The 23,460-nt window shown below is 37.4% G+C and overlaps 3 protein-coding genes across 5 annotated transcripts; 2 read left to right on the top strand and 1 right to left on the bottom strand.

Annotated features, from left to right (window-relative positions):
• Window positions 1-1,990: 1,990 nt before the first annotated feature.
• On the top strand, window positions 1,991-9,296 carry tomm40 (translocase of outer mitochondrial membrane 40 homolog (yeast)). The gene is made up of 10 exons (XM_079837419.1): window positions 1,991-2,053; window positions 2,592-2,815; window positions 2,902-2,969; window positions 3,873-3,965; window positions 4,100-4,201; window positions 4,504-4,609; window positions 5,908-6,030; window positions 6,132-6,208; window positions 6,310-6,412; window positions 7,805-9,296. The coding sequence occupies exons 2-10, from the start codon at window positions 2,593-2,595 to the stop codon at window positions 7,942-7,944; spliced, it is 1,035 nt and encodes a 344-aa protein (XP_079693545.1). The 5' UTR covers window positions 1,991-2,053; window position 2,592; the 3' UTR covers window positions 7,945-9,296.
• A 116-nt stretch (window positions 9,297-9,412) lies between these two features.
• nsmce2 (NSE2 (MMS21) homolog, SMC5-SMC6 complex SUMO ligase) lies at window positions 9,413-15,728 on the bottom strand. 3 transcript variants are annotated; one of them, XM_079837422.1, is made up of 7 exons: window positions 15,649-15,728; window positions 13,924-14,055; window positions 13,445-13,557; window positions 13,210-13,363; window positions 13,019-13,110; window positions 12,787-12,893; window positions 9,413-9,738 (listed from the first exon to the last, which is right to left on the bottom strand). In XM_079837422.1, exons 2-7 carry the CDS (start codon window positions 14,036-14,038, stop codon window positions 9,627-9,629), a joined length of 693 nt encoding a protein of 230 aa, XP_079693548.1. In that variant the 5' UTR covers window positions 14,039-14,055; window positions 15,649-15,728; the 3' UTR covers window positions 9,413-9,626. The 3 variants fall into 3 exon arrangements, with proteins under 3 accessions (XP_079693548.1, XP_079693547.1, XP_079693549.1); XM_079837421.1 differs by lacking the exon at window positions 15,649-15,728 and adding an exon at window positions 14,510-14,713; XM_079837423.1 differs by lacking the exon at window positions 15,649-15,728 and adding an exon at window positions 14,521-14,560.
• derl1 (derlin 1) lies at window positions 14,782-22,449 on the top strand. The gene is made up of 8 exons (XM_079837420.1): window positions 14,782-15,134; window positions 17,924-18,035; window positions 19,388-19,452; window positions 19,671-19,697; window positions 20,853-20,948; window positions 21,044-21,096; window positions 21,202-21,312; window positions 21,501-22,449. Exons 1-8 carry the CDS (start codon window positions 14,982-14,984, stop codon window positions 21,649-21,651), a joined length of 768 nt encoding a protein of 255 aa, XP_079693546.1. The 5' UTR covers window positions 14,782-14,981; the 3' UTR covers window positions 21,652-22,449.
• The last annotated feature ends 1,011 nt before the right edge of the window (window positions 22,450-23,460 follow it).

Below are 23,460 nucleotides of genomic sequence, written 5' to 3'. Positions count from 1 at the left end.
TTACCCCGCTCTAGTATGATTTGCCCCAGTTTACCCCGATCTAGTATGATTTACCCCAGTTTACCCCGCTCTAGTATGATTTGCCCCAGTTTACCCCGCTCTAGTATGATTTGCCCCAGTTTACCCCGCTCTAGTATGATTTACCCCAGTTTACCCCGCTCTAGTATGATTTACCCCAGTTTACCCCGATCTAGTATGATTTGCCCCAGTTTACCCCGTGCTAGTATGATTTACCACAGTTTACCCCAATCTAGTATGATTTGCCCCAGTTTACCCCGCTCTAGTATGAGTTACCCCAGTTTACCCCGCTCTAGTTTGATTTACCCCAGTTTACCCCGATCTAGTATGATTTACCCCAGTTTACCCCGCTCTAGTATGATTTACCCCAGTTTACCCCGCTCTAGTATGATTTACCCCAGTTTACCCCGCTCTAGTATGATTTACCCCAGTTTACCCCGATCTAGTATGATTTACCCCAGTTTACCCCGCTCTAGTATGATTTACCCCAGTTTACCCCGCTCTAGTATGATTTACCCCAGTTTACCCCGCTCTAGTATGATTTACCCCAGTTTACCCCGATCTAGTATGATTTACCCCAGTTTACCCCGCTCTAGTATGATTTACCCCAGTTTACCCCGCTCTAGTTTGATTTACCCCAGTTTACCCCGATCTAGTATGATTTACCCCAGTTTACCCCGCTCTAGTATGATTTACCCCAGTTTACCCCAATCTAGTATGATTTGCCCCAGTTTACCCCGCTCTAGTATGATTTACCCCAGTTTACCCCGCTCTAGTATGATTTACCCCAGTTTACCCAGCTCTAGTATGATTTACCACAGTTTACCCCAATCTAGTATGATTTGCCCCAGTTTACCCCGCTCTAGTATGATTTGCCCCAGTTTACCCCGCTCTAGTATGATTTACCCCAGTTTACCCCGCTCTAGTATGATTTGCCCCAGTTTACCCCGCTCTAGTATGATTTGCCCCAGTTTACCCCGCTCTAGTATGATTTGCCCCAGTTTACCCCGCTCTAGTATGATTTACCCCAGTTTACCCCGTGCTAGTATGATTTGCCCCAGTTTACCCCGCTCTAGTATGATTTACCCCAGTTTACCCCAGATGAGTTTAATGAGTCTCTATGGTTTAGATGTATTTCACAGAATGTCAGTTGGAGTGAGTCTGGGCTTCAGTGTGTAGATTTGAATTTTTGACAGTTGGACAGTTTGAAAATCTGAACATTCCGTCAATGTTAAGTCTATGGGAGTTTTTCCGAGTTTTAATCGTCATTTTTAGGAAAACCGTGAGTCGGATCAGTTAGAAAAGATATAGCAACGCGAGTCAGACTAGTTTGAAGATCTGAGCCGAGTTTGGAGTTTGTAGAGTTAAAGCTCTAGGAGGAGTTAGAGTCAGAAATTTGAGTAAGAAAAATAATAATAATAATAATAAGTTTATTAGGATTTCAGTAAGTTGGCTCTTCCAAGCCAACTTAATAAGTTTATTAGGATTTCAGTAAGTTGGCTCTTCCAAGCCAACTTAATAATAATAAGTTTATTAGGATTTCAGTAAGTTGGCTCTTCCAAGCCAACTTAATAATAATAAGTTTATTAGGATTTCAGTAAGTTGGCTCTTCCAAGCCAACTTAATAATAAGTTTAAGTACAATATCAGTAAGTTGGCTCTTCCAAGCCAACTTAATAAAGTGAATCTTATGACCACTCACACTTGCTTTTTTAGACGACACCCTGTCGTCTATTTTTAATGCCAATGTTTACAACAACAACAAAAAAAATGCATGAATAAAATGCTAATGTGCAGCTCATACCCTTGAAGTGTAAATTTTGAGGAGTGTACAATACACGCCACGAACCGTCGTATTTCCTTCCCCGATTACCTCACAAGGACGCCATATTCAGTAGCCAATCATCAGACAGTTGTTGTGTCTTTTATCCAATGATCTATTAATACAGCCGGAATGGGCTGGCCAAGACGTCGGTTACGTAGTCTGTCATCCTACCGGTGCCTCTCAGCCGTATAACTGGACTGCATTGCTAAACGTAAGTATAGCACGAGGCCTGCAAATAGTTACATAAATTGTATTCATACACTTGCTATTAATTAGTCCATCATGTATTGATAGAAACGACTGTCCAGCTAGTATAGAATAGAGCTCATTTCGCGCGTCTCATTTAGATATGTGCCAGCCTTTTTTCACACGTTAGCTAGCTAGCTAGCATTAACCTTAGCTTACCTGCTATTTAGCCAATGAGGCGTGAATGAAGCTCCACATGCTAGTGCACCAGTTTTCTCTAGTGAGCCAGAGTCTAGTCGTTGCTGTGCTCACAGAATTGGTGTTCATTACTTGGCAGTCGCAGCTGAACTACTTGCTAGTTGACTAAACATGAAGAGATCAAGGTTTTCAGTTGGCAGTTGTTAGAAGCAGAAATTTTGTTTTACTGACGATATTCTTTCGATTGTAGGAACGTGACCTTTTGCCCTATGATTGTTGTCAGTGGAAGTAGATAAACCTGAAGTTAATGAAAATGTTATGAAATTTAATGTTATCAATTATCATACTGTTGACTTGTCCTTCAGCATGGGCAGTGTGTTGGCTGCCAGCTCACCAAACCCACCCCCGGCCTCAGGGGGTGGCAGTGCCCCAGGGGGCGCAGGTCTAGTGACGGTGCCACCAGGTTTCAGCATGCCCCCAGTGTCTGCAGTCCCACCCTCCTCAGGCACACAAGGGCAGCCTGGGACAGATGCAGAGTCCTCTCTCTCCAACCCTGGCACATTTGAAGAGTGTCATCGCAAATGCAAAGGTTTGTTAAAGGTTCATTTTCTTGTATTCCTCTTGTGGTTCCACAATCTATGTTCTGTTTACTTAGTCGTTTTGTCTGCTTTTCAGAGGTCTTCCCTGTGCAGATGGAGGGGGTACGCTTGGTTGTCAACAAGGGCTTGAGTAATCACTTCCAGGTCAGTCACCACAGTATGAATGGGATTTGCAAGCTCTTGAATTATTCATATTTTTCTTTTTAGAATTGAAAGATCAAAGGACAACAATATATACACTACTGTCCAAAAGTTTGTAATAATTCATAATTCTTAAAGTTTTTATAAGAAGTGTCTTATGCTCACCATAAGAGTAAATAAAGTAAGAACAGTATATATTTAAATGAACTATATATATATATATATATATATATATATATATATATATATATATATATATATATATATATATATATATATATATATATATATATATATATATATTTATATTATTTTTGGTGATTGCAAAGATGATTTTCAGCAGCTAGTCTTCAGTGTCACATGATCTTTTTTGCTGCTTAATATTTAGAAGAAAATCGTGATACCCTACTAAAATGAAAATGTGGGGTAAGGTATATGAAAAAAGAAGAGATTAATACTTTTAATCCGCAGTGATTAATTAAATTGACCAAAGTGAAAAGACATTTAAAATTCTTCAAAATATTTATTTTTCAAATAAATGCTGTTCATTGAACTTTCTATTCATCAAAGAATCAAAGAAAAAGTTTTACTTTTTTCCCAAAAATATAAAGCGGCAACAAAAAAAAATTCAACATTGATGATAATAATTACTTAATAATATTTAAATAATAAATGAGCACCAATTTCTGAAGGATCACGTGACACTGCCGCTGAGAATGTAGCTTTGCCAAATGTATTAATTTATTAAAAAATAAAACAATTCTTTTACATTTCATAATATTACTTTTTTTACTGTATTTCGATCAAATAAATGCAGCATTGGCAAGCATAAGAGACTTCTTTAAAAAAAAAAATCATTACATACTTTTGACTGGTAGTGTATAACCTCTTAATTTGCTTCCTCAGGTTAGTCACACAATTACTCTAAGCACCTTAGGGGACTCGGGTTACAGATTCGGAGCCACATATGTGGGCAGCAAGCAAACAGGACCTGCAGAGGTGAGCACCTTATTTGCATTTTAACTGACAGATAGAATTTTTTATTTTCTGTCACCTTGCTACACCATTATTGTTTCAGAATGAAAAGATGAGTAGGATGTGGTTCACACCTTTTTTTTTATCTGTCACCTCAGTCTTTCCCGGTTATGGTAGGTGACATGGACAACACAGGCAGTCTAAACGCACAGATCATCCATCAGCTGACCAGCCATATTCGCTCTAAAGTGGCTATTCAGGTATGTACAGCTTTGCAGTCATGTTTGCTGGTTGCAGTCAGAATTATAAGGAAAAATAACAATTTATGGCCCAGTAGATTTTACACATGGAATTGTTTTTAATGCGATTAAGCTTGTGAAAATTCATTCCTATAATTTGGTTAGAAGAATTGTATTGCTGCTTGAGCTTTAAGAAGTCTAGATGGCTTAATGAATCTTAAAATATTGCTCTGATGTTTTAAAAAAAATTGTATTACTTGTTCAGAAAATCAGTGCTGAATAGTGTACTGTTATTAATTGCCTGACTAAATGATGGGTTACAGACGCAGCAACACAAGTTTGTAAACTGGCAATGTGATGCAGAATACCGTGGCGATGACTTCACAGCTGCTGTCACCCTTGGCAACCCAGATGTTCTTGTTGGATCTGGTAACAAACTTGCATTCGCTATTGACCATGACTGTCAAGCTCCAAAAATGACTATACAAAAAGATTATTCCTAATACACACTACAGTTAAATATTTGGGGTAAGATTTAAAAAAAAAAAATAATAGTTTTGGAAAGTAGTCTCTTATGGTCATTGACACTTTGCAGGGCTCGAAATTAACTTTTTTTTTACTTGGTAACACTGGTGCTCCCAACTTCAAAAAGTTAGGAGCACCAGCATACATTTTGGAGCACAACTAAAATGGTTATATATTATTTTATATCATGTTTAACTGTGTGTGTGTGAGTGACGGTAAAAAGTTGCCTCTCGCAGTATAAAATGCTTGGGCTACGTCTGACGAGCATGAGTGGTGTGCAATGTCGTCAGACGTAGCCCAAGCATTTTATACTGCGAGAGGCACTACATTTGTTCCGTAAGTTGAATATGGAAGGCGATCGGCTGGAAGCTAGATAAACTTTATAAAGTAAATTTAAATAGTGATGCACCGAAATGAAAATTCTGGGCCAAAAACGGTACACATAACTGATGATGATTGGTGGGTGGGAGACAAGGTTGAGGTTGATAGGTTGAGTTCACACCTATTTTTTTGCGGTCTATGGTTCACACACACGCACACACACACCTATGACGCACACGCATATGCACAGTCAGCGATGGCAAGTCCAACGACTTTCGCTTTCGCAAACTGGAAGTATAAGCGCTACTTTTCCCTCGTTGAGGTGAATGGTAAGAATGTTTATGTAACGTGCAAGAAAAGAGTTTCTCCAAGGCGGTGGCGAGTAATTCTAATCTAATGAAGCGCCTCACATCACATGCCGCCACAAAATTAGTGGCTAAAAACCCAGGTGATAACGTGAGCTCCACTACCAAAGTAGTATAGTACTGATAATATTTACACTATAGTAGGTCTACTGATAATATTTATAATAATGTATTGAATTTGATAGGTGTCTCTCACATTGTCCCACAGCAACATTACAATTAGTGTACATTAATGTACAATGTTTTATAATAATAATTTATTCTATTTAGTCTCCAATTCATTCATTAAACAAATCTAATATTGAGGGCATCCAAGTTATTTGACATATTTGAACATTTGAAGAAAAAAAAATTTAACACCGTAGTTACTTTCCCTGGTAATTAGTTACTTTTATAATGATGTAACTCAGTTACTATTTGTAAGAAGTAACTAGTAACTATAACTAATTACTTTTTTAAAGTAACGTGCCCAACACTGGTAGGAGCTCAAGTTCACATTCATGTTTCGTCTGATAGGTATCATTGTGGCGCACTACCTCCAGTCCGTGTCTCCTGCTTTGGTATTGGGGGGCGAGCTTGTCTATCACAAGAGACCAGGAGAGGAGGGCACCGTAACATCATTAGTGGGCAGGTACACAGGTAATTTCCACATCATTCTTTATCACATTTTATTCAAGGCCTGGCAAAAATCATAATTAGATTAAATTTACTTATTGGACCTGCTACCTTTTCATCCTCAGGTAGTAACTATGTCGCCACGTTGACTGTTGGAGGAGCTGGTGCACATGCGTCATACTACCACAAAGCCAATGACCAGGTACTTCATATATATGTGTATTAAATGACACATCTGTTACTCAAGATAATAACATTTGTCTGTTAAACTCACTCCTTTGAATCTAAAAAAACCTCTCACAGCTCCAGGTTGGGGTGGAATTTGAGGCTAGCACACGGATGCAGGACACAAGCATGTCGTTTGGTTATCAGTTGGATGTACCTAAAGCAAATCTGCTGTTTAAAGGTATTGGAAGGCTTTTCTTGAACTGTTAGCATTCGAAAGTTTCATAACTTATTTATTTAACTGAAATCTTGTACTATAATTAGCGCTGCACTATTTACTTATTTCCTATTGTACAAAATGTTTTTTTTTTTATATTTTATATAAATAACGTTGTATTTGGTATGGTGAAAGGGTCTGTTAGTGATTTCGACTTCATTGAAAGTTACATTGCGCCTAGTCTCGCATAGCCAGAACTTCAGATTAAAGGCAGAGGGTTTGGACTATATCGCAGATATCATTGGTCAAGGACCGCCCAAGAGAACGTTTGACTGACACACAGTAACACAACCAATCACAGTTCATTGTCCCCGCAATAACAGACTAACGTGCCTCTATAAATCGCAAGATTACTGCAACAATGGAGCTGTGAACTTCACATACTTTTGTAAATCCAGCGTTTAGTTGATCCTGGTAAGCGCTCATTGTCTCAGTTGTAAACACGACAGCGTTCTTCCTCCACAAGGGACCATTAAAGACCGTTTCCAGGCGGACCATTAAAGAAGGCAACACACTCATCTCGCGGACATAATGTAGAATTCAACCAATCAGATGATGACTTCGAAACTCCTGAAGTGTTTCTAGATAAGTGTGCCATTTGCATGCTGAGACCACATTGACTACATGAGGCTGAGACTACATTGCGCCATTAGATTGCAGCAAAGACTGTCTTTATGAGTGAGTCAATAACAAAGACTTGTATTGAAAGGGACTGAAACAAGGTTGTAAACAAGGACATTGTTTTTACTTTAAACAACACCTTATAAGACACAACTTACAAATGCATTGCTTAGCGCTGTCCCATTAACTGTTAAAAAGTATAAAGACTTTCCTCAGCAGACATCCAAACTTATTTTGTGATTATGAATATCAGCTAGATGCAGGTAATGCACTCGCTTTGTCGATCTCTTTCATAATCCTCTACTTCTAAATTATACAATAAGCTTCAATGAAGCATCTGAGCTAGTTCGAAGTTACATTTTTAGAATTAGTAACTGAGGCTTGGGCTCAACTGTTAACTTGAGATTTGAATCCGTGTCGCTACCAGGCGTGCCTACCAGGATACATACACGAGCAATATCACACGAGTAGCCTACGGCTGAATCACAGCCATGCTGATATAGAGCGATATTGCACGGCTACTCGTGTGATATTGCTCGTGTATGTATATTTACACATACATTCATGTAAGGAAACAGTGCTGCACTTCATTCTGAAACATGAATTGCAGCCTGTGAGATATGATAATCTCGCTAAGCTACATCTCACTGAATTGTACAGGCCTATTTATTCCAAGCATATTCCAGTTTTGTTCCACTGTTAAGCTTACATCTCCTCTTCAACCTTGTTCTTCAGGTTCTGTAGATAGCAATTGGGTGGTGGGAGCGACGCTGGAAAAGAAGCTGCTTCCCCTTCCTCTATCATTAGCTCTAGGCGCCTTCCTTAACCACCGCAAGAACAAGTTTCAGTGTGGCTTTGGTGTCACCATCGGATAGAACGACGTGGCGATTTCAGAATCTCAACAGATACAACCCTCCACCACGCTTGGACTGGTGCAAAGAGACATGGGGACATGGACCAACACTGAAACGGACTCAGAGACTCCCAGTATTAGTGCGTTGAACCTTCACAAGGATGGACCAGGACAAAGAGCTCGCAGGACTGTCCCAACAGAGCTCTCATCAATCTACGTGTTCTGTTATCTGATAAACAGACAGTCACATAAGGTTTGTTTTTAAATGCACATCATGTGGAAGAATGTCCGATGCATGTAACATTAAAGGTGTTTTTGAAGAAAGTACGTATATGCATTCAAAATATGATTCATTCAAATACAGTCAGTAAATGTGGAGATGCCTTTTACTTTTTCTTTTGTTTTGTTTTTTGCCTTTGTTGAGACAATTACTTTTTCTGGCTTTTACACAAGACGGTTTTCTTAAGGGCAAAATACATTAATTTTTTGATCTATTAACATAACCCACTTGTTTTGGTCTATATAAATGTGGTCAGCTGGTTTGTGTGCTCATTTTTTTTTTACTTAATGTTCATGTAAGAATTAAAATGATTTAATGTTCAATAATATACTCCATGAAATGCTGTTTGTGATGTCAGAACTATGAAAATTCAATGCATGGGAAGCTCTGGGTTTAAGTGACAGGTTGTTGAAAGTCGGTGTCCCTTTTGCACGGTTTCACAGACAAGGATTAAGCCTATTCCCAGACTAAAATAGATGTTTAAGCTGTTTTAACTGAAAGCAACTTGCACTGACATATCTTAAAATATGTCAGTGCCATTGTTTTGTCTCAAGATGCACATAAGTTATGTTTTTTTTTTCTAAGGCACATTTATAAAAGCTACTTAAATGGCCTACTCCTGGCTTAATCTAAGCCCTGTCTGTGAAACCAGGCCTTAGTCTCATGAAATAACTAGTCACACAGAACTGTCTGAGACTTTTGACCATGAGATCCTTTTACTGTATTTATCTGTTGGGGTCTTGCGGACAAATTCGAATGCTGGTTTCATAGTGGCCGGGCGTAACCAATCAAGACTGTCCTTTTTATGTCTCAATGTGTCACTGAATTTTCCACATAGAATAATTTCCAAAGTTTGTATTTTAATTAGTTGTAGACAGTTAAAGGGTTTTTGGGGCAGTCAGAGTTGGAGCAGATACTATAATAAACCTGTAGCTGAATTGAAGCTGGTTTTAATGCCCAGTGGAGTTTTTCATGTCTCATGCTGATTTCATGTCTTTGTGACATGGTGGAGTAATATAAAACAGGCTTTTGGCCTGATTCTAATGGATTATTTTACAGTGCAATTGTTGAATAAACATCTGGTTGTGAATTGAGTTTTGAAAGGAAGCAGGTTTTTATTGTCACTGACAGATGAAAAGAGTTACTCTCATTGACTAAAGACTGCAGGATAAGATGTATAGCTAATCTGAGGTTTGACAGCGAGGCAATATGAGAGAACATTTCTTTATTTAAAAAAAGTCAGCATTAGCAAGCATAGTGCATTTATATTACAAACATGAACTGCAAACGTGTTATATATTAACTTTAACACGAATGAAATTTTACAACAAAAGCCTCCAGTTCCAGATTTCAACATTCAGGCAAACCTTTTTACCATTTCAGACAAAACAACTAGGAACATCTGCAGGACTGATCTAGTCACATTAAGTTTTCCCGCTCTGTCTCTTGTGGTTCTGGATCATTCTCTTCATAACCAGGTCCAACTCGAGGTCCGACTGCTTAACATCTATGTTTCCACAGCCAACCTTTGGACAGCTGTGAAAAATAACAAAAAAGTGGGTAACGGGCTGTTCTATACACTACTGTTCAAAAATTTGGGGTCAGTAAGATTTTTTGTTTTAAAGAAATTAATACTTCATTCAGCAAGGATACATTAAATTGCTCAAAAGTCAGAGTAAAGACTTTTATATTGTTACGGGAAATTTCTATATCAAATAAATGCTATTCTTTTGAATTTTCTATTTAAAAAAATTAAGACATTTCCCACAAAACTATTAAGCTGTTTTCAATGTTTCAGGTGACACTAAAGATTCAAATTAATTAATTAAAAGAGAAAAATAGTTATTTTCAATTGTAATAATATTTCACAATATTACTGTTTTTACTATATTAATGCAATAATAATAATAATTAAAGCTGCAAGCAGCATTTATCGGGGTTCAAGCAGTTAAGGCCTTTAAGCACACAAGCATCAAAAGACATTCAGTTTTATTTAGCAAGCATTTAACAACTGCCATCATAGATGAAAAAGACAATTTACCGCCTATACAGGCAGTTTACCATAGGAAATATATGGTTTTAAAGCGTTTTTACAGTTATAGCATATTCTTCTAGTCTTGCCTGATCTCCACCACTTTTATTAGTAGTACTCAAAGTGTGCCCATACTGTATATATGTGGATGGAGTTTGATTGACAGGCGATCTGACTAATCATAATCCGCCATTTTGTCCAACAAAGCAGTCAGGAAAGTTAGTAGATTAACATAGGAGGAATTAAATTTGAAAAACAAAGTGTACTGACGTCTTAGCACTTTAAAACAACATTCCTTTTATGTTCATTCATGTTTATTTTAATGATATAAATTAACTAGAAGGAAGAGATGATCGGTTCACAAGCAGCTTTAACTGAGCCTCGAGTCTACAGCAATCTATCAGACACATTAAAGAGTCACAAAATGGTATTTATTGTTTAAATGTCTCTAAAAATTGACTACATTTGAAAGGTGAGACTTTGTTTCATATCAAAAGTACTTTTCTGTCAGCACGCAGTCTTTTCTCTGATCCGCAATGTATTTTTCAATGCGTGAGAACTTGGTGTGGTGTGAGAGTGGCGTCGCTTGTCAGACATAGCAACAGTAACTAAAGTGGGCGGGTCTTTGCGAACGGTCATTGACAGTATGGACGGGGATTCGCCAGTCCCAATTCAGAACAAATTTCATCACAATCCATCATTGTTCGTTTCAAACATGTGAGAGCATAAAAATGATCCATGGGTGAAATTGATTGGATTTAATTTATTTTTTTGTCAGTTCCTATCATAATTTTAACATTTTGGCGTTATTGTTTAGCTATTTACCTATGTTTACAAATTTCCTTTGTTTTTTTGTTGTTGTCTCGATCAGACTAACAGCTTTGAAGATAACCACAATTTTTTAAAGCTCTAAATGACACTTACAAAAACCATAAGGCGAAACCTGGCATGTTTGGTATTGTTGGACTCGGCAAGGATTCTTAGGAGGTCACTCCTGTGAAAAAAACACGGGCTTGAAACTTCTAAGGCTCCTTCAAGGCATTGTGCCAATGACGTATGCTGAGTTTTTTGAGATACACCAATGTTCTCATAGACTATCATGGCACCCTGCACCCTTTGTTTAAAGTATATGTATATTGTTAGTATGTGTATATTGTTTAAAGCTGTGAGAACTACACTCACATTGTGTAAATTATTTATTGTTTATTGTAGTGTATACTGTGCTGTGAGTAATTGTGTGTGCATCAGATGTGTAATCTGTTGTTGCTTAGCAGTCATGACATGACATGTACAACATTTATGTTGCTCGGAACTGCACCTAAGAATTTCACCTACTGTTGCACTTGTGCATATGGTAGAGTGACAATAAAGTGATTTGACAAAGACACTGCATGCCAATTTTCAGTAGACTAACGGTTGGGTGCGCTTATAGCTATTTTCATGATTTCTTTCACTGTTATAGCGCCACCAAGTGGCCAATTGTCACGATTCTTTTCATGTCAACTCAGATTGAGCTTATGAACATGTGTCCCAAGTTTAGCGAAAATATCTCTTTCCGTTCACAAGTTATAACCATTTTATAGTGCCACCAAGTGGCCAATTGTCATGATTTTTTTTCACGTGACCTCAGAATGAGCTCATGAACATGTGTCCCAAGTTTTGCGAAAATATCCCTTTCCGTTCACAAGTTATAACCGTTTAATAGTGCCACCTAGTGGCCAATTGTTGCGATTTTTTTCAAGTGATCTCCGAATGAGCTCACGAAGATGTATCCCAAGTTTAGCAAAAAAATCTCTTTCCGTTCACAATTTATAACCATTTTAGTAAAAATGGCCCTGGTGCCATCAAAGATTTTGGTTCCCCTTATCGACCGTTAATTTAAATTTTGAGTTTTTTGGATGATTATTGATTGACCGACTCCAGAAAATAGTCTTGCAGTGGTTTGGTTCCAATCGGGCCAAAAACCTAGGAGAAGTCAGCAAAAATAGGTTTTTCAAAAAAATGCAATTTACTCAAAATTGGCGCCTGAAGGGCGAGCAAATCGGAGATAGCCATTTTGTCTGCCTTGAGCCAAGGATTCCAACGATATAAGACACTTGATCCTGGGACAAACAGTCTAAGAGTTATGAGCAATTTTGAACTTTTGGTTGCTGTAGCGCCACCTATGGGCCATTCGGGGTCATACTCTGATAGGTTGTCCCCAAACTGAGGCCTACCATCTGGTCAGGTTTCATGTCTCTAGGCCTTACGGTTTGGCCTGCACGATGCGTTTTACGAATCCTTACAATTACAATAGGGTTTCAGCATTTCATGCTTGAACCCCTAATAAATCAAATAAATGCAGATGTGAAGGCTTTTTTTTTTTTTAAATATTCAAAAATCTTACCAACCCCAAACTTAGAGGTTACTTAAGGTTGTGAAGAGTAAAACAAATATTTATTTACATTTTATTTTTAAATTTAACACTACAGTGGCACTGGCAAGATATGAATTACTAATAACAATACTTATTTGGGACAAGGTAAAGACAGAACTAAGCAGTGGCTACATACCGAAATTTCTTCTTATTTTTTTGCTTGGCTTTAATCATTTCAAGTACAGCCCCTTGGTCATAGTAATGATTGCATTTCTTGTTTTTCATTGGATTGACCATCTCAACCTGTCAGAACAAGATATAGTAAAATTACATTTCTGTATGTTTATTATTCAAGCAATTCAAATAATACACACTTAACTCAAGAGCTATAACATCGTGTGCAATTGATTATGTGAAACTATATTCACCTGGGTGAGAGGGCAAATGAAGTTCGTCTGGCTCTGTGTTACCGCAATGTCCTCATCCAGTTCCTCTTCGTTCTCAGCTACAGTTTGACCTGCTGCATATACATATATGTACAAATATACATTAAGGAACGGCATCACTTACGCCGTGGCTTTTGTGAAAGCTGTGCTGCAAGAAGTGTTGTGTGTCCCACCTTGCATGGCATACTTCCTGACATTGTCTTTGAAGGCAACCACCTTGCTGTGCCTTTGCAGGTCTGCATCTGAAACCCCGGCCATTAACTCACTGAAACGGCCCTCTACAGAGTTTCTCAGCTGAACCATGGCCTCCGGAGGTTCATGTCTGACCTACAGAGGGGTGGCTCAGTGGGTGAATTGACAAAGACTTTGTGTCAAAATGAAGCACCAGCAATAGTCAGTAAGACAAACCTGAGCAGTCATCTCATCAACAGATTCCACAAAACAATTGATTTCTCTGTCCAGTCTGGAACACTCCAGAATCATCTCCTCCAGTTTCTTCAGAGCTGGACTGTTATCCATACCTGAAATGAGATGAAAGTAAGGTACATTTTGAAAACAATATTTGGGACAATTATGAATATACACATCATATTAAGAAAAATATAATAGGCAAAAAGAGATTAATCAGACTTGCGGATATTATTAAAATCAGGGATTTACACTACCGTTCAACAGTTTTTTGTTTCTAAAAAAAAAAAAAAAAAAAAAAAAAAGGATCTTATGCTCACCAAGGCTGCATTTATTTGATTAAAAAAATAGTATAAAACAGCAATACTGTGAAATAGTATTACAATTTAAAATAAGTGTTATATTTGAAATACTTTAAGATGTAATTAATTCCTGTGAATGAATAAAAGTCAAGCCGGCTTGCCATACTGGCTGCTCACCTTGTGCTTCGACTATTCCCAGCGCAACGTCCGATATCATGTCCATACAAGATCCAATATCTGCTTGACATGACTTCAGAGTGGATAAGGTGGACTGTACTGAGCTTAGAGACATCTCTAGAAGGCATAGGACTGCTCGAAAAGAAATAAACACAAATTAAACACACAAACAACTTTATCATTCACTTTCAACTGGAACTGGAAGGAAGATTTAAATCGATAGTGCACTGAAACAAACATTTCTCCTGTTGTTTAAACATGTATGACTTTCCTTCTTAAAAGGAACACAAAATAGAAGATGGACAGAATGACAGCTTTAGTCACTTTTATGGAATAATATATAAAAGTGGTTGGTGACTGAGCTGACATGCTGCCGAACATCTTTTTTGTTAAACCTCAGGGGGGAAAGTAAGTCATATAGGTTTGGCACAACACGAGGAGTAAATACGGTAATAACATTATTTGTATTAGTTAGTGAAATATCTCTTTAACAAAACTTATTAGCAACGTATTGACCTAAGTGGTAATAGCATTTTGAAACTTATCTGCGATATTTTTTACAAACAAAAAAAAATCGATACGAAACCTTCGCTTTACCAAAAGAAGCGCCACTAGTCGTTTCCGGTTTCAGAACGCCTCGAATGACACGTCAATATAAAAGACTTCTAACGATTTAATAATCATACCGTACTCTTAAAATACTGCACAAGATTGTGACAAAGTTTGTAAAAACAATTTATAAGACTGATAAAACGCTACATTTTCAAATATCAGCATTTTTTTTTTATTCGAATAAAGCCCATATTTATTTGCTTGGCTGTTAATTTGACAGTCAAATGTAACGGAAACTCGCAACAAGAACGCGTCTGTACGCGGCCACGTCATGTAAACTAAACGGGGAAGGAGTTGCGTACACCAGGGTAACCAAAATAGAAGGAGACTGAAACAGCATTTCTGCGTTGTGATCACAGATTCGTCTGTTGCACCTGCTCGTTTTCCAAACCTGCATCGGCGGAGAATCGACAGATTATCTACGGGTTCTTTAATCATATGGCAAGATGTCAGATATCGGGGACTGGTTTAAAAACATCCCTTTCATCACCCGTTACTGGTTTGCTGGCTCAATTGCTGTGCCGTTAATAGGAAAGCTGGGATTAATCGGTCCTATGTATCTTGTGTTATGGCCGGAGGCATTCTTTCATAAATTCCAGGTAAGTTTAGATTAAATTAAACCGCACAGAGACTTTAGACAACAGCGGCGATGACAAGGCCTTGTAGGCCTCGTCTGAAGTAACGTTACACAGATGTCCACACATGGGCTACGTACAGGAGAACTGTGCTGTACTAAACGTTTATAGTTGACGGTTTGTTGATCAGTTTATAACGCTGTCTATCAAGTTTGGTTGTGCACACGTACGTTACTCATGATTGCCTGAATTAACGTTACATGTTTTTGTGTTATAACATTTTGTTGTAAATTAGGAAGCTAGAATAGTAGACATTAAAGGTTGTCGAAGCGAATAGTTCATGCGATGTTTAACGATTATGCAGAATTGAGAATCGTAAGAGATGGCAAAACCGTAACGCATGGGCTTGAATGTGCACCGACTCCTACCATATTTAATCCCACCCTCCATCTGTCAAGTCACCATTCAAATTGTTACACTGGAGCTATATTATAGTGTTGAAAGGCAGAAAACCCAGATTGATTTAAAAGTTGCGTACCCACAGAAATCCAAAATTCGTAACATTGAACGCGTCCCAGCCTGGTCTGTGCCTAACCAATGACAGCTGAGTACGCGTCTGGAGACTACTTCCGGGACAAGACTGACAAATTAGATTTTTTCTCTTCTTACTGTGGTGCCAAACATTCTAAGCTAACATTATTTACTATATCTGATTAGAAAGTATTTGAGTTTTGCGACTTAGAATATAATACAAATAATGGTGTTCTATTTTTCACATTGTGGAGGTCGGTTTTTCTAATGCCTGAATCTGACAGTAATGCCTAAACTGTAAGATATTAAGCTTTTAACAATGTAAAAATATGTAATTAATCATGGTCACTCATTAATCTTTATATAATATGTATTGTTCTCGGTGCCAGTCATTTCCACCAGGTGGCGCAAAGCTATTTGTTTGTGGGCTAAAAGTGTAAAACAACGTGATGGATGTTTGTAAGACGGGGGTCTGTGGAAAAGTTTAGAGTAAAACAGTGGAAAAAACTATAAAAAATAAATAAGATGGAAGTAAATTAATAAAATCCTTATTTAGATAAATAATTCATTGAAAAAGGCCATATTTAATGAAAATAAACAAATATATACTACATTTAACAGTGATTGGGGGGAAATTTCTCCAAATAATATTCGACACATTTATAATCTTACATTTTCACAGTATAAGTTGGATCTTCATACATAGAGAATGTATAGCTGCCTTGTAAATTTTAGGATGGGGGTCCATCACATGAGGATGATCATATTTGACGGGGTCTGTGGAATCTAAAAGATTGAAATCCCTTCCTAGCGGGATAATGCACCATTCCCCCAAATGTATTTATTGTGGAATACCTGGAAACCCACATCACACTATCTAGTAATTTTGTGGCATTTAGCATGCATCACGTGTCATTCTGTCCTTAACAGTGATTTTTTTTTTTTTACTGACCGTTATTGGCTAATGTAGTTTGTAAATGGCATCAATATTTCTTTTATTCGGTTTCCCGTGACATCTTTTTGTGAATGATGCATTTGAAATTCATTTGACCTCTGCTAATGGCTAATTAACCTCTGATTCATTTTTGTAGCTGCAGTTTTTAGCTGTAATTTAGGTACTTAGACATTGAAGTCCTATTCAGATGGTGCTTTTGTGATTTATACACTCCTTGTGTATGAACATGCTGTTATGTAGGATACAACTCCTATCTGCTTACTGCTGGCTAACAATTCATGACCTCTATCCTGTCCGTACAGGTTTCTTCTGGATTATAGCGCAAATACATGCGGTAAAGCCAAGCTATAGAGTGAGGAATAACATGGAACAGTACAGATAAGATTTGAAGAGTGTGTATTTCCAAGCCAAGGGCAACACAAAGCTTTTTGTCAAAGTGAACCGGTGCTCACATTGGCACATTTGTCTTGTGGAGGAACCATTTAGCTGCTGATAATCGGCCAAATAAACCTCACCCCGTCCCCTTGCAGCATACCAATCCTGCTGTGCTTTTTAACCCACTTTTCTCCGCGCTGCAGTGCACAGAGGTCACCTCTCCACACAAGTGAGCTGGCGTGATTTATGCTGCAGTGCGCGAGGGGGCCGCTGGACTGCCTGGCTACCGCAGAGCCGCTTCAGACGCCAACATCAAAGCATTGCTGCTCAGCGGATTCACAGTCCCCCCGACCGAAAAGCCCTGCTAGCTCAGAGTTTCTGTGTGTGCCGGAGGGTGGAGAGAAAGCACTAGAAGTGAGGGAGGGATACAGGGAAAGGGAGGAGGACGAGACGGGGATAAAAAGTGTGCATGTGCATGTTGAGAGAAAATTAAACACCGGAGAGTTTTACCCAATTTGTGCAGGGATGTGTGTTCATTGTTTACTGACCCAGTTTTTCTAGCTTGGGAATTACAGAACAGATCTTTATAACAGACCAGATGAGTGTCTTTTCCTCTCAGGGCGTGATGTCTGCTGCAATGGCTGCAGTCGCGCTCAGCCACATGGATAATGAATCAAATCTGCAGTGCAAGCATGGAAGCCACTCCGTTTTATCATAACTTTCAGCCAGTGCTGGTGACCGCATACAAATTGTGCCTGCTGCTGAATGTTCTCAGTGCCTGTTGGTATTCTGTACTTCTACTGCAATAATAAGTGTCTTGCGTCTAGGTATTTTGTAAAGGAGATTATCAATGACTACTTTGATACATCTGTTTTAATACGCCAGAATCGATGAGCATCTCCAATGGTGATCTGCGTCAAGTCACTAATCTTTTTCTGTGCTCTCTCAACAGATATGGAGACCATTATCTGCAACGTTGTATTTCCCAGTTGGCCCAGGGACAGGTTTTCTCTACTTGGTTAATTTGTATTTCCTCTACCAATACTCCTCGAGGCTTGAAACAGGTAGCTTCCGTTACCCTAAATATATTAAACCTCTTTAAATAAGAATAACATCTCTGACTGGACTAAAAAGTGCACATAGTATTCTTTTGTTTAAGCTGCGCTGGTCGATTCTGCAGTTATGTCGTCTGCAGCTTTAAATGCTCAAGCTTTTTAAAGTTAGATGGATTCTGATTGGCAGTAAATGTTATGGAAATGCTAGAAAAAATTGATCTTAGTGGTTCCAAAATACAATTTCTCTGTGGTGTTATTGTAACAGCTGTGGTGTGGACTTTCTGTTCTCATAGAATTAGTATGATTATTAAAACTATAAAATTAAAGTTATCACCCTTTAAAGTCCCGCTCACACCAAGGTCGATAACTATAATGATAAAGATAGTTTTAATCATTTCTAAATGTAAAAGAATAGTCCACATCTCAACTATAATGTCACAGGGGAACAATATTGTTGGAATCGCTTTTTTCAAAACACTGACTGCCAAACTTTCCAAAAAAACACTGACTGCCAAAATTTCCAACTGACAAGAATCCAACTGACTTTAAAGAACTAAAGCAGCAGACAACATGGCTGCAGCACATGCTTATAATAACCAGAATGTTTTAATCAATTGATGTGGATGCTAATATAGTTATTATTAGATAGTTTTGTGATGTGAATGGCCCTTTTATACTTAAAAGCCTTCACTTCACTGATGATATTGTAAAAATGCTCTATTCACAGTCATGACAGGGGTCAAATAATAGGGGGATTATCAAAATAGAGGAAGAACATTTTAGCTGTTCATTGGGTTTCAAAATGGCGCCCCCCTTGTGGCAACCGCTCCATGTAAAATAAAATAGCTTTAATTAAAGGGATAGTTCACCCAAAAAGGAAAATTCTGTCATCATTTACTCATCCTCAAGTTGTTCCAAACCTCTATGAGTTTCTTTGTTCTGCTGAACACAAAAGAAGATATTTAGAAGGATGTTTGTAACTAAACAGATAGAGCAACTATTGACTAATGACTACCATAGTATTTTTTCCCTACTATGGTAGTCAATGGTTGCTCTCTGCTTTGTTACAAACATTCTTCTAAATATCTTCTTTTGTGTTCAGCAGAACAAAGAAACTCATACAGGTTTGGAACAACTTGAGGATGACAGAATTTTCCTTTTTGGGTGAACTATCCCTTTAAGTTTCTCATTGGACCGTCTTCAATTAATTTTAAATATATTTTTTTAGTAATATTTTTATGTTTTTTTTTATATTTACTTTTTATTTTAACTGTAAAAAGTGAGTGAGTACACCTTTTAATGAGAGTAAATTAAATGATGAGGTGACATTCCATACTTATCATCTCTTCTACCTTTCACAGGAGCTTTTGATGGAAGACCAGCAGACTACATGTTCATGCTTCTTTTCAACTGGATTTGCATTGTTGTATCCTTTCTGCCATGTGCACACTATAGAGTAATATTTTAAAAGATTAAATGTGTCATTCAGTTCAGCACAAATATTATTTAATGTCATCAAATGATTTGCATCTGTGCAGCGCATTAAATGATTTAATATTTTCTGAGGTTTTTATGCTATGAAACTTCCACACAGCAAGCAAAAGCAGGAGGCATGTGCATTTCCCTTTAACATTTATAATTCAGATAACGGGCTTAATGATGGACATGCAGGTTAGTATGCTAATCTGTTTTATTGCTAGGTTGTCTGTTAAAGGTTGATATGAATCCCAGATGCTAACACTCTAGCCTCGCTGTTACATCAGGGACATTTCACGCTAGTAGTTCAAATAAAAATCTTATTTGATATTGAAACTAATAATATCTTTACTTCTATGAAATAATATTTTTAGTATGTACTACCATTCAAAAGTTTGGGGTTGGTAAGATTTGAATATTCTTATGCTCACCAAGGCTGTGTTTATTTGATTAAAATACAGTAATATTATTACAATTTAAAATATCTATTTTATGTATTGTAAAATACATAACTGTGATGACAGCTGAATTTTGAGCATCGTTACTCCAGTCTTCATTGTCACATGATCCTTCAGAAATCATTTAAATATACTGATTTGCTTCTCAAGAAACATTTATTATTACTGTCAATATTGAAAACAGCCGCACAGTTTAATATTTCTGTGGAAACTTGGACACAATTTTTAAGGATTCTTTGACGAATAAAAAGTTCAAAAGAACAGAATTGATTTGAAATAGAAATATTTTGTAACAATGTAAAGTCTGTCGATTTTGCTTATAGTTTAGTAGTAGTATTCATTTCTTTCCTACAAAAAAATGTATCTTACTGACCCCATATTTTGAACGATGGTGTATTTTCTTAATATGGAACTTTTTTTCTTAAAGTGTATTGGGAGCAGTAGTAACACACTTAACAACTTGCATTAAACTATGGTTATGGTACTGCCATTTGCTTCTTATACCAAAAGAAGATCCGTAGATTAGATTAGTCACTTATGGAAGAAAAGGTATAAAAAATGCCCCTTCCTCCCGTACATAATCTTTTAATCAATAAATTGCCTAAAAAGCAAACATGAATTCATTCAATGACCATTTAAACAATAAAACATTTCAAAATGTTTTTGTCTTTCTAAAAACATGCTACTTTATCGAATGACAACCTTTCGTGATCTGTCACCATTCTTCTGCACTCCTCGAATTCTCATGGAGTTAATTAGGCTTTTTATTGTAATGTATTAGATAAAAGATGCTTTGAAGTGTCATGCAAAGGTCTCTAAACAACTATGTTGTGTTCATTCTTAATTTCCCTATTTGTTTGTTCATAAATATTGTGTTGCTTGTATTTTGCAGCTCCTGATGATCCCTTTGATCATGTCTGTTCTGTATGTCTGGGCTCAGCTAAATCGAGAAACGATTGTATCTTTCTGGTTTGGCACCAGATTTAAGGTATTCAATCCATTACTATAGTATGTTTTATATGAAATACAGATGTGTGTTTTAATGCTCCACACTAAAACCTGTTAATTTTCACACTAACACAGGCTTGTTATCTCCCTTGGGTAATTCTGGGATTCAACTATATCATTGGTGGCTCGTAAGAATATTTTTCCCCCACATAGATTCATGTTTCAATTGATGCATAACAATGAGTCATCACAGTGGCTTAATAATTATTGTAACAATAACCATTCTTCTCTAGTGTTGTCAATGAGCTGATTGGGAACTTGGTTGGCCACCTTTACTTCTTTCTGATGTTCAAATACCCCATGGACCTAGGTGGCAGGTCCTTCCTGTCCACCCCGCAGTTCCTGTGAGTTTATTGGCAGCACAGCTTGCCTCAATTTCCTATTATGAGTCAAGTAATGCTAGTATGAATGAAGTGTCTGTTTATCAAATATTTAATTTATGAATCAATAGCTGCTGAATCAAAGTGATAAGCTCTAAAATTATCTTATGCTTTATTGTCATATTATTCCTATCATTTCCTTTCTCCCTCAGATACCAGATGTTCCCAAATCGACGAGGAGGGGTGTCTGGATTCGGCGTTCCTCCAAGCAGGAGACCTGTACCCCAAGAGCAAGCAGGAGGAGGTGGAGGCGGTGGTGGGCGCCACAACTGGGGTCAAGGCTTTCGGCTGGGGGACGACTGAAGCCTTTGACTCTTGCGTCAATGGATAAATACAGAAACTTCTAACATCAATGCTGCAGAATATGGATTTTATATGTTTTGGGGTTCATTTGTGTTGCTTTTCTTCTGACCCCCCGCAAGGAAAAGTGACTGGGGCTCTTTCCCAGCATTACATGCTGTCCTCTTACTCTCGATGTCATATCACACTGTTATTGAGTTTCACAGTGTGTACAGAATATCACACTGTTATTGAGTTTCACAGTGTGTACAGAAACTCTGCAAAAATATGCGCTGTAGCAGAGTTGGTGTAATTGTAGGAAATTCAGGGGACTTTGATTGTGTTTCCCATAATATGACCACATCATTCAACATCTGCAGGCTTCATGTTATGAGCACATTCAAATGTAGCTGATTCATTTCTCTATGAACTGTTCAGTGTCTGTTAGCATGGTTGTTTAGGAACGGTCATGGACTTTAAATTTCTAAAAAAAAAATAATAATAATTTTTTTAAATCACCTCAATTGTCTAAATTCATTGGGTTAAATTGATTGTATTGTTTCTTAAGCATTGCTTACGTTTTGCATTTGTCAATTAACTGAATTACCCATCAGAACATGCAGACGAAAGTGCTGTGCATATTTCAGTCTGTTTGTCACATACATTTAGATGCATATTTCCATCTGTTTTATAAATTTAGATGCCAGCCTTGAGTAGTTTATCGATCCATCCATTTATTCATTGATCATGCATTTTTCACACATTACTGAAGATCAAACTAAGTTATCCTGTGATACATATAAAATATTTTACTTGCTAGCAAACAGAAACCCAAGTTTTATTATCTGTACACTGGAAGTTATATTTATGGGCTTTCAGTGCTATCATATTTGATTTATGCACTAAACAACTCATTGATTAATTATTATATATGTCCCTCAACACATTGTTTTTATAAAGGTGCATATATATATATATATATATATATATATATATATAATGGTGATACAGTCACATTAAAATGATACATGGTGATTTTGCCAAAATCCTTGTCAAATAAAATTTACTACTGTTCTAAACTAGAAACTTTACTAAACTGTTCAGTTTACATTTCTAGTGCTTCATTATTGCCATTTCATTGAGTGCATTTTTGATTACTGATGCTACAAATAAACAGCAACTGTGCTCACTGATTTGAGTACATTGATTTCAGTGTCTTGAGGGACACGCTCAGGATACAGATGCCTTAAAGTTGCATTTATATTTTGCAGCACCCTAAAATGGAACGCTCCTGATGAAATGTAGCCCCCCTCCCCCTTTTCTTTAAAAAATAAATAAATAATGTGGTACTTTGGCAATGCTACCATTGTGTAAACAATGAAACTCAGAACAAGCTTTCAATCATTTGTTTTATTGAATTACAGCAGACTGGTTCTTATAAAGAGCAAGCAGGATTCTTGGTAGCAGTACAGTATTCCTGATACATGTCTGAACATGACACTAAAGCAGCAGCAGGAAAAAGAAATACACTTAAGCGAGCTGAAAGCAGTTCACAGCTGAGTAGTGGAAAAAAATGGAACTATGCCTTGGATACCAGGAAAAGCCAACATGATAAGTATAATTTTGCAGTTACTGTAATATTGCCAAAAAATTTGCCTATGACTACAAATAAACATGTGCTGTGCATCACTGTATTGTACTGATTTCAGTTTTGATTATGTCCACCATGTGGCTCTGTCCCCTTGGCGATGAGGTTCAGTATGAGAATGCAGGCAATGCGTTTATGGTCCAAAGAAAAGTCCATAATATCACCTTGTTTTCTGGAATGAGATG

This window comes from Gobio gobio (genome assembly GCF_949357685.1).
Source record: "Gobio gobio genome assembly, chromosome: 15".
NCBI lineage: Eukaryota > Metazoa > Chordata > Actinopteri > Cypriniformes > Gobionidae > Gobio > Gobio gobio.
Note: the sequence above shows the minus strand (reverse complement) of the source record. Positions and strands in the feature narration are given on the sequence as shown.